This window comes from Papio anubis, chromosome 1 (genome assembly GCF_008728515.1).
Source record: "Papio anubis isolate 15944 chromosome 1, Panubis1.0, whole genome shotgun sequence".
Lineage (NCBI taxonomy): Eukaryota > Metazoa > Chordata > Mammalia > Primates > Cercopithecidae > Papio > Papio anubis.
Window position 1 is genome coordinate 178,406,725 of NC_044976.1, and position 12,025 is coordinate 178,418,749.

Below are 12,025 nucleotides of genomic sequence, written 5' to 3' on the forward strand. Positions count from 1 at the left end.
ATTCAGTTTCACTGCTATTTAACAGTTTTGCTTATTTCTCTTGTGATTAACATTAAGAGGTTGAAATACAAGCCACATTTCAAATTTGGTTATTTAAAATAAGAAACAATATAATGCTGACATATGGCATACCAAAATCCTGTTATAAAATGCTTTTCATTAATCTAGTTATATATGGCATCAGTTTAAGTCCAGTTATGATGATTACAGTCACTCTCTAACCTGGAAACCATAGTGGGGAATAAAAAACTAGAACAAAGGGAAGACATTACTGGCCTGATTAAAGGAAACAAACACACATAGGAGGTGTACAACCTATCTGGAAGGTACCTAATTCTCTATCAACATCAGCTTCTGAGGTTCTAGAACACTAGGTTTTTTAATGATTTGGGAGGACAATCACTTCCCTCAGCATTTCTGATGACATCTTATCCTTGACTCTAACATCACAGGATAAGGATTTTGATGGTCATGATTTAGCTGTATTACTAGACTTCCTAAAAATATAAAGTATCTAAGACAGATGTAAATGATAGAAAAAACTAATCTTTACCAACATTTAGGGTAATGGACATTAGTAGACAAAGTACTCTTAACTGATTTTTAAATTTCTATCAGGCTAATGTCCCTGTTCCAACTTACAAGGCAAAGCCTTCCACAAAAGACAATTACTCACTTGGGAATCTGGTTATCTGCCATTTTGCCCCTCATAGAAAGAACAAGTGGAAAAGTCTAAACACACAAAATCTTTCATTTTACTGGGGGTGGCGGGCGGTGGGAAATACTACCAACTTATTTAATTAAAAGGAGGAACTTTTTCTTACAATGCAAATACATTTTCCTGACAGAGAAATTACAGAATCATGTTTACCAAAGAAAGATTTTTCTAAAGCCTACTCTTGAATTTTTTGTTTAAATCAGGGCTTAATTGTAAGACTGACCACAGACAATCCAAACACTCTCAGTATTTGAAATAGATATATTTGCTTTTTTGGACAGGCCCTAAAAGAGCTGCCCTAATGACCTTAATAGGATTCAACTCTAAACATTTCTCTTCTTACCTCCAAAGACTGTATTTGAAATAATATCAATGGCCAAATATCAAAAATACTAGAATTTCTTTCCAATGAAAAAGCTTATTCTGCAACAGGTTGAAAAACAACCAATCAAATTGTTTTAAAGTCTTGGTAAAATTCTTGATCTTACAGGGACTTCCCAAATGATAGGTAATACTTACAGATCCTGTTCTACTTTCTTGTCTAAAGCGTATTCCAAATCAGTAACTAGCATTTTCTGGTACAGGTCCTGCAGAGCCTGCCTGGATGTCCAGACTTCAGCTGGACCCAGCTTAGAATCTGAGTAACAAAAACAAAAACATAAGAGTAGATACATAAACCCCAACAATAAAACCATTATACCACACCAGTGACTTCTTCCTGCTCCATCCCCAAGACAAAATCTGCTCTAAATATATTCCATAGAACGCTGCAGAAGTTTTATACTATTATATTTCAAATGACTTTCACCTTTGACTAACGACTAAGTCTGGTTTACAATGCTTCTGTTTTTAGTTTTGAAATAACATCATGAAAAGGGCTTTTTTAAAAAAAAAAAAAAGGTTTGCCCTTCGCTTTTGGTTTGTATTTCTGCCTTTTCACCTAACAAGAAACTATATGCCTCACAGTAAGCCACCTCATTTGAAGTAACGGACTGCCACGTTGGTCTGTTTACTCTCATACTGTATCTCTTTGTCTAACGCAACTGTTTCTTTTCTTTTTTTTTTTTTTTTTTGAGAACTCCCACAAATGTCATTACAGAATTCTCACATCAGCTGACTATCAGCAGTTGCTTTGGTATTCTGCTGTTACTCCTCTCTCAATATACTGACCGCATAAGCCATGACAGTATTATTTTAATGAGTGGTAGACTGTTTTCCAAGATACTTTTGTGAGCAATCCACATTAGTCATTTAACATAAACGAAGACTTAGAAGACTGGGATTAAACTGCTAAAGAGGTCAGATGAGAGACTGGGTGTAGAATGTAATCAGAAAGTCAGTCTATGACTACACATAATACAAAATTGGGGCCCTGCTGTCTGCCAGAGTCATGCAAAGCACCTTAACCTTTGCGATCACTGGGATTATGACTGCAACAACTGACAGTAAGCTCCCTCAGTAGGTGAACTGAATAATGGACTTTTAAATTATGTATTTTCCATAACTAGCTGGGCTATTTGGTTTTGCTGCTACACAATGGCATAATCATCACTCTTCTTTAGGTTTGCTATTAGTATCTACAGCCACCACAATCCTATTTTGCAAAGAGAATCTCCTGGATTTGAGTTAATGCTCCTAAGAGTTTACAGGCTAGTAAGAATAGAGTTTAGTATCAGCTCCTCATCCCTAGTTAAATTGTTAATCACTAAATAATAGATTTAGTCAACCCTGCTTTAATTCACTTATGGCAAGAAAAAGAAGTGTAAAAGATTACTAATTCTCATCTATTAAGACCGTCATTCAAATGAGTAGACTTGTTATCTTAAAGTTTCTGGGCAGCCAAAGGTCCCCTACAAAGGTCAAACCCTAAGACTATTTACTAAGGTTGTTCAATATCTAAGAAAAGGTAAATGGTACAGATAGCTTGATATTGCTCCATGTTCTGTTTTCATCACACAACAGATTATGTTTTCAATGCCAATTCAAGAGCATAATACAGTAACTCAGAACAAACACTGATATACACAATACAGATGATGATAAATCTGTTAATAATGGAAAGAACTGAGTAGTAGCTATTACTGAGTAAATATATAAGCTATCTACCCCCAACACACTTATCCTTGAACAAGATGACATGAGATTATCCATGAACTCTTAGGACATTAGCCTAAATGACTCTAGAGTTGACAAAAAGATATTTCAATAGTCCTTTTCCTCTTTGTAAATCTTGGCAGGTATGCTGTTTAATTCTTTTTTTGTGAATTTCATTGCAGAACTAAATTACTCAAAAATTAGAGTAAGATTCACTAGTACATATTCCTCTTATTACATTTTAGGATGGCATATGCTGTTATGGAGGGCATACTGATAAGTATATGGTGATTACAACGTATTTCCTAATTTTGTATTTAAGTAATTTACTCCTTTTTTTTTTTGAGACAGAGCCTTTCTGTCACCCAGGCTGGAGTGCGGGGGTGTGATCTCTGCTCACTGCAACCTCCACCTCCCCGGTTCAAGTGATTCTCCTGCCTCAGTCTCCAGAGTAGCTGGGATTGCAGGTGCATGCCACCACGCCCAGCTAATTTTTGTATTTTTGATAGAGATGGGGTTTCACTATGTTGGCCAGACTGGTCTCGAACTCTTGGCCTCAGGTGATCCACTCGCCTGGGCTTCCAAAACTGCTGGGATTACAGGCGTGAGCCACCACACCATGCCTCATCTACTCCTTTCAATGGCTAAGTCTGGCAGTTATTCTTCCAAAAGACCTCAGTCATTATTTAAAACAACAAAGATGGCCAGGGGCAGTGGCTCACACCTGTAATCCCAGCACTATGGGAGGCTGAGGCAGGAGGATCATGAAGTCAGGAGTTCGAGATCAGCCTGACCAACATGGTGAAACCTCGTCTCTACCAAAAATACAAAAATTAGCCAGATGTAGTGGCATGCACCTGTAATCCCAGCTACTCAGGAGGCTGAGGCAGGAGAATCGCTTGAACCAGGGAGGCGGAGGTTACAGTGAGCTGAGATTGCGCCACTGCACTCCAGCCTGGGTGACAGAGCGAGACTCTATCTCACAAAAAAAAAAAAAGTAACAAAGATATGGGAGAAAAGAAAGGCAGCAAGGTAGCTCACTCAATTTCAAGGACTTTCAGAAGAATTTTTCTATAAATATTTTTTCTGAAGACTTACCTACTAAAGTTTGGTTAATTATCAAGAGGAAAAAAAAATATTTTCCCAGAAAGATATGAGCCTAACACTGTAAGATATTTTGGTTTATATAGGGTATGTTATTTTTTCTGTATGTCTTAAATCGTTAATAAAAAGTTTCATAAAAATAAAGTGATTATATAAACTAAATTAGGTAACATTCAATTCAGTATACCATATATTAATATTATATGCCATTTCCAACAATTACTTAAGCAAGAATTCAAACTATATAAACAATAAATATTTAAAGCAGATAGTAAATGATCATCCCTTTTGGCAACTAAGATGGGATTTAGTGCTGTGCGTAATATAAGAAAGAGCATATCCTTCCATTAATTTAATGTATAAAATATGTGGTAAAAAAGAAATAAGCCAGCCAATACCTGTCATGTCAGCCTTCAGGACTTCTGCCTGCCTAGATAGGGGAAAAAAAAAAAAAAAAAGAAAAAGAGTATCAGTTAGAAACAAACGAGGCCTAACTAACATATAAATAACACTAAAAGTTAGGTGAAATAATATACTACAATAAGGATATATACAGCAGCTATAATTTTGGCACTGCAAATAGCATCCCTACTTTAACATCAGGGTAGCATAAGGTCTAGGCAAATTAATGCCAACACTTAAAAAGTTTAAGGACCCTTAGGGACCTCTTCTGCTAAGTAGAGTCCACCTTCTTGCTGTTTTCCTCCAAATGTGATTTACTTAAGATAATATTCAATGACATTCATTAAATTTAAAAAAATTCTCTCCATGCTGCCAAAAAAATCCTACTACATTTCTCAATTCACTCCTCACCACAACTATTTCAAATTTCCCCTCTTCTCAAGCTACTGATTCCTATACCCCTTCCTCACCTCCAAGTGACATTTCCATACCTCAGGGAAAACAATTCCCACTTACTAAATATGTACTACATTTATACAGCCTGCTTCTTACTTTCTCTTGTTAAAACACTAGAGGTAGTGCACCTCTTAATATTTAAGAACAATAATTCCACTTAGGTATGTTCTTGCTAACCCTTCTTAAGGACTGTTCCTTTGATTTACCCCTTCCCTTGCACCAATTTTGAGACTTCCCTCACTTCATTTGGATCTTTCCTTCTCTTCAGCATTTTAACATGTTCAAGTATCTCACACATTTTAAAAACCTTCTGCCCCATGTTCCCCTCTAGCTGCTGTCTTTTTTTTCCCTCTCAAATTCTTCAAGAATTGCCTGTGTTCAAGAGGTCCAAAACTGAACTCAAGACCCATTCCCATCCCCTACCTCTAGTTCTCTTTCTAATGTTTTTTCATCTTAGCAAAAGCATCATAGCTTTCCAATTGTGGAAGGAAGAAACCTGGAAGTCCTCCATGACAACGTTCTCTCAAACCTCTAACATCTATCAACTCCAAAAGATGTTATCTACTAACTATATCTTGAATCTGTTGATTTCCCTTCATTTCTTCTTTAGCCACTCTCATTCAAGAACCATCCCTTGACTTTGTTTCCTCCACTTCACTCTTGCCCTATTTCATTCTGTTCTCCCAACAGCTGTCAGAGGGATCTTTTAAAAATGCAAATCTGATCTACCAGTTGTCCCTTTAAAACACTTTAATGACTTCCCACTACTCTGAGGTTAAGAACAAAACCTAAACTGTCCTACAACATTTGACAGTCTCTGAACTCTATTTTCACGACTCTTCACTCCTTGATCTCCGGGCTCATTTCTGGACTTCTGGACTGGACTTCTAGTTTCTCCAGTATACCCTGCTTCTTTCACACTAGAGTCTTTTATAAAGACTCTGCTAGCAACACCTCTTCCCCCTTTGTCTGCTTCATTACCACTCATCTTTTACCTCAGTCAGCACATTACTGCTTTAGAAAGCCCTACCTGAACTCCATCTAGATTAAGGATATTCCTATTTTACGCTCTCACAGCACTTCTAGTTTTTCTTCATATTACATATTACAGATTTTAAGAATGCTTATCACAACTCCTTGTCTACTAGCACAGCACCTTGCACACAACAGACACTCAATATTTTTAATGAGAGGAAAAGTATAAATCAGACTCATATACTCTATTTAAGAAGGTAGGTATATAAACTTGAGAGATTTTTTTTGAGAGAGATTGGGCCTTGCTATGTTGCCCAGGATGGTCTTCAACTCCTGAACTCAAGAGATCCTCCTGCCTCAGCCTCCAAAGTAGCTGGGATTACAGGTGCATGCCACCCTGCCAGGCTGAGATTTCCATTTTTAAAAATGAACTTTTAGCATGAGAGCTAGAGAATATTAAGGTTTTAAAATTTTTACTGTTTAAATATTGTTTTATACAATTTATTAAGTATTTAATGTCAATTGTATTAGGTTGATGAAAAAGTAATCGTGGTTTTTGCCATGTTAAAAGATTACTTTTGCACCAACCTAATAAATTTAAGTTTCATTAAAATGTAAAGCAAATCCTTTCATTCTCTTAGTCTTTAAAAGATATTTACATCTTTTCAAAAATTAAGCTTTCAAACAACAGAATCACAACGTAGTGCTAAGGAGGTAACCATAAGCCCTATGAGAACTAGCAACATAAATGAAGAATACTAAACAAATAGCCACACTTAGTTGTAAAATGTTAACATCACATCAAATTCCATTATCCATATAGCCTGACTTCACTCTTCACTTCAGGTGTTAACTTTTGCCATTTAAAAAAATACACATTTGCAAAACTGTTGGCTTATGCCTTTAAAACCTAAGATTATACAATTTAATAAAGCATACCATGTACCCCATCCTACCAATGTCGCAACTGTCGCTCCTCCCCTGAAAAATCCTATTGGAGAGTACTAATTTATAAACCTTTTAGTGAGAAAGCTAGGGTTAATTATGCACCTTTACTAGATTCAATGAATGACCTTTCATTTTGTTCCTGAGTTGTGAAGTTACAAAGCATATATTTTACTATGCTTCCCTATGTTAGCTAAAAATTCATACTCAAGTATATGCAGGATATATACTTAGGATCATGTATCTAAAGGTTGTTTTCTCATTCCAAACATGATTTGTTTTGTAAAGATGAACAAGTAACATTTCAGTATGCTAACATCCACCTAATGATGTTACCAACTTCCAGTCAAAGATTATATGCGGTATATAATATAAATGTAATTTACAAATAATCTGCTTTTCTTACAAGCTGTCAGGTGATGAACTATAGTTCTTGCAGACTCTGGAGCAGGCTCCCATCGATAAACAAAGATCTAAAATTTTACTCCGTATTTTTACCATGCTATAATCTGTCCAAGAAAAACTGTAAAACTAAAAAGTCAAGCACTAATAGAAATATAAAAATGTCACAAAAACTGACATAAACGTTAAAATATTTTGAAATTCCAGCTTTGATTCCTCAGTATGACAAGGGTAGAGGTGCTCATTTCTGTGCAGTTCTATCCTAGGTTCTGAAAGAAGCACAAGTTAATTACTTTTATTACCTTCCTAATAATGACAATTATTAGCTTTCTTTTTAAAAACAACTTTGCTAAACTGAATTGATAAAGACAGCTAAATGGAAAATATAACAACCCTATGGAATAGCTAGAATTATTCCTGTTTTATAAATGGAAAAACTGAAGCTCCGAGATATAAAATAATTCTTCTAGTCACAAAGCAGTTAGGTACAAACAGGTACAAATTTTGTTCTTAAATGACTCCACAAAGTCCAAGTTACTTCTATTTCTTTCAAAGTAGAATAACAAAATTATATGACATAAAAAACTAATGTTGGTTTATCCAGGAACATTAACATTTAAGTCAATTAGCCTAAATTAAAAGATCTGTTCATAAAGGAAATAGATTATATCTAAACTTTTTATCAAAAGGACCACAAGAAATAAATTTATACTCAAATGCCATGGTTGGCTTGTGAATGAAATTCCCTTTCATCCTGGATCTAATTTTGTGAAGACAGTTTTATTGGAACACAGCCACACACATTCATTTACATGTTGTCCATGGCTGTTTTCAGCTACCAAGGCAGAGCTGAGAGTTGAGACAACCACCACATGGCCCACCAACCCTAAAATATTTACTATCTGATCCTTTAACAGAAAAAGTTTGCCATCTCCTGCTCTAAGGAATATCTGATGAAAAGAACGAGAAGTAAAACATCTTTAAGTTCCTAAACCAAATTATGGTTATAAGGAATCATCAACAATAATGTCTGCAGAGTAAAAGTCTATGTTTATTTGTTTTTATTAGTTAATATCTTAATCTTGTCACAAAGTGGACTATTTTAAAAAATATAGTCTCATATAATTAGAAACAGTACTTGCAGGCCATGCTATGTTTTTGATAGAATCTACTGACAAACTCTTTAAAACAAAGTTTGGCTTATATACTATTATCCTAACTTTTTTTTTTTCTGTATCCCCAAAATATCCATTTAGACAGGTGGGAGGGTTAAGCTAAGAGTTATTGCCTCACAAGAAAAGGAATCTCCATCTTCCCACCCCTAAGCAACTATTAGCTTTCTTTTTTAAAAATAATGTACTAGAAGTCAAATCAATGGATCTGTAACCTTATATAAATGTTTTAATAGATTAGCACAAAATTGGCTATATCATTATTTTACTTTATAAAGAAAAAAATAGTCCAGGCATGGTGGCTCACACCTGTAATCACAGTACTTTGGGAGGCTGAGGCAGGAGGATCACTGGAGCCAGGAGTTTAAGATCAGCCTGGACACCAGAGGAAGACTTCATCTCTACAAAAAACAAAAAATTAGCTGGCGTGGTGGTGTGTACTTGTAGTCCCAGCTACTCGAGAGCCTGAGGTGGGAGGATTGCTTGAGTCTAGGAGTTCTGAAGCTGCAGTGAACCGTGATTGTGCCACTGCATTCAAACTTGGGCAATGGAGTGAGACTTTTGTCTCCAAAGAAGACAATTGTTCTATGGTTTTGTTACAAAGACCATCAATGAATTAACATTAAAGTTTACAGCCAATGCTCATACACAGAGGCAGAATTTTAAAATGTTTTTTCTTGGCAGAGGGTATGGCAACATGAATTCCTTTTAATTCTTTAAGCTGAAGGAATTAATGAAAAGAATGAACCAAGAATAAAATCACCATGCTTTCAATAATAAAGTAACACTATTAAACATAGCTATCAAAATATAGTCTTAGTTATTAATTAATAGGAAAAATTAAGCAATTCTATCAAGCAATAAAAAAAGAAAAAGTCATTAAAAGGCTGAACAAAATATGGAACATTCAGTGAGAGCCAAATATGTTGAAAGCTAATAAACTGAAACAATAAATACTCGTGGAATAATCAAGATCTACAAATACATTTAAAGCATTCTAAGTACTTAGTACTATATACTATACTACAGGTACTATAGTAGAGGTAGTAACAGGTACCAGGTACATTAGAATATATGTAGATACTATAGTGCCTATAAGTACAGCTAACACTATATGCAGCATTTACTATTGCCATTGTTCTAAGAGCTTTACATAAATTATCTACTTCACACTAAGTACTGTTATTGTCCCCACTTTATAGCTCAAGAAACCCAAGGAGATAGAGGTTATTAAGTAGTATCGTTAGTCAAGGTCATAGTAAGTAGTAGAAGTAGCATAATCAATATGGCTCCAGAGTGTAACTCCTAACCCTCATTTTATGATAGTATATAATAGTTCCTCTCTTACACAAGGGTATGAGAAAAAAAAAATTTGAAATGTTTGATAGTAACAACCCATAGAACTGGAGCCTTCAATACTTCACAATTTTATGATAATTTTTCAAATAATGTTACTAGAGGAAAATACTAAAATTTGGGTTATCTTCTTTAACAAATATCTTGATTATATATAGCATTTATGTACAATGCTAGATAACAAATACAGGATAATCTCTTTTAAGAATATATAGTCTAACAGCTGGGCGCAGTGGCTCACGCCTGTAATCCCAACACTTTGGGAGGCTGAGGTGGGCAGATCACCTGAGGTCATGAGTTCAAGACCAGCCTGGCCAACACAGTGAAACCTCGTCTCTACTAAAAATACAAAAATTAGCCTGGCATGGTGGCATGTACCTGTAGTCCCAGCTACTCTGGAGACTGAAGCAGGAGAATCACTTGAACCTGGGAGGTGAAGGTTGCAGTGAGCCAAGATCACATCACTGCACTCCAGCCTAGGCGACAAAGCGAGACTCTGTCTCAAAAAAAAAAAAAAAACACACACACACACAAAAAGAATATATAGTCTAAGATTCATGGTTTAAAAATGTAAAGGTATTTCCAAGTCAGGGCACATAAAATGGGAGATTCCTTCTGCCTGAACTCCCGAGCCCCTCTGAGCAGAATTCAGGAATGTAAGTCAACATCTTCTAAACTCACAGCTGCTAAGGAAAAGTGAATCACTCTCTTTTATTTTGGGAGAACACGCTGGGAGTTTTGTTTTTTTTTTTAAAGAAATTTAACCAAAAGCCACAAGTTAATTTGTTCACTTGTTTGACAGAGTTCTAAGGAATACTTGGGATAATAACAGCATTTATCAATCATAGCCATAAACACAATAATCTAATCATAATTATTTATGCTGAATAATTGGCCAGACATAAGGTAAGCATGCACTTAATGTGCACACATGCGTGTACACCCACACACACCTCAAGTCTCACAATATTAATCAGAGATATATAAATCATATTGCTCTACTGCTGAATTTCATTTGGAAAAGAAAATCTAGAGAAGATGCTGCTCCTAAAGGAGTTTTTCTTGCACACGTTAATAAAAATACTAATTTGCTTTCTCTTTATGGCACTTTAGGGCTCAGGAAGCATTTTCAAATCTCCCAACACGACAATACTCTATAACACAACATTCGCTCCCTAATTTATATTCTTTAAAAATGTGTACCTAGTTTTATTAAGGACCAACACTGGTCTGAGAATTTCAAAGGATGGGAAGGAGTTATTCTTCCAAGCAGAAGAAATAACAGAACAATAAAAAGTAAAGCTAAGCTAGTGAGTGAGCATCAAATGCAAGGTAGAAAGCCACAGATAATGAAGCTGAAGAATCCAGACAGAGCATACTGTGACAGGCCTTGCATGACATGCCAGGGAGTTCTGATTCTGTCCTTTAATAGAAAACCAGTGCTGAACTTAAAGCAAGAGCATAGCATTATTAGATTTACATTTTAAAAAGATTACTATAGATATAAGACTGGAAGTAAGGATGTGCTAATACAGATGAATGGAAAAACCCAGATTCAAGAAATACCTGGTAAGTTAAGCTGAAAGAAAGGAAGATAAAGCAGAGGAAAGAGTCTGTCACTCCCAGATTGTTAGTTTGGCCGGCTGGGTACATGAGAAGGTGGAGAACGCAAAAAAGATAGTATTCAGGGCTATACCCATAATACCTACAATAATGCCTTGACTGAGGCAGCTGTTCACTAAAAATGTGTTCAATTTGTTGAACTAATGAATGCGTAAGCAGGCATTCAGAGATAAGTATCAAGCAAAGGGGAGACTTGAGACTAGGGATACAGCACTGATGTGATCAGTACATTGATGGCAGTTAAAACCATGACAGTAAATGTAACTGCCCAGAAACACAGAATGGTGGAGCTAGTTCTCCGTTTTCATTTTTAAAGGGTAGATGAAAGACACTCCATGAAGAACACCAAGAAGAAACCGGTGAATAGTATAAGAGCAAGAGAAGACTGGAGTATAGAAAATGAGAGAACAAAAAGGAAGAGTAGTCATCAATATCACAGGCAGCTGAAAAGTACTATGAGATAAATAAGGACTGGAAAGTGTGTCAGATTTGGTGAAATAAGGGTCAATGATAGCCTTGCCAGAGAAAAGATTACATGAGGATGCAGGAGGTTGAGGAACAAATAAGAGGGAGAAGTTTACATCAACTCTTAGGATGCTGGGCTGTGTAAAGAGAAAGAGATGGAGGCCATGGCTAAACAGAAGTTTCTTCCCCTCCCCACCAATTGGAGAGATACTTGAGAGTATTTAGAATAAAGGAAAGAAGCTGGAAGAAATGAATAGGTTGAAAATATAGGAGAAAATAAAACTGACAGCACTGTCCTGGAAGAGATAGAAGG

At 35.8% G+C, this 12,025-nt stretch overlaps 1 protein-coding gene across 28 annotated transcripts in view; it reads right to left on the bottom strand.

Annotated features, from left to right (window-relative positions):
• SMG7 (SMG7 nonsense mediated mRNA decay factor) overlaps positions 1–12,025 on the bottom strand; it is an 88,641-nt gene that overhangs the window by 43,770 nt on the left and 32,846 nt on the right. For 27 of the 28 annotated variants that reach the window (XM_009191910.4, XM_009191882.4, XM_017951425.3 and 24 more), the window contains 2 exons: positions 4,315–4,346; positions 1,238–1,355 (listed from right to left, as the gene is read on the bottom strand). In XM_009191910.4, the coding sequence (XP_009190174.1) occupies positions 1,238–1,355; positions 4,315–4,346 (150 nt within the window). Of the gene's footprint in view, positions 1–1,237; positions 1,356–4,314; positions 4,347–7,100; positions 7,366–12,025 lie in introns of all 28 variants that reach the window. The other variant, XM_021929607.2, reaches the window with a different exon arrangement.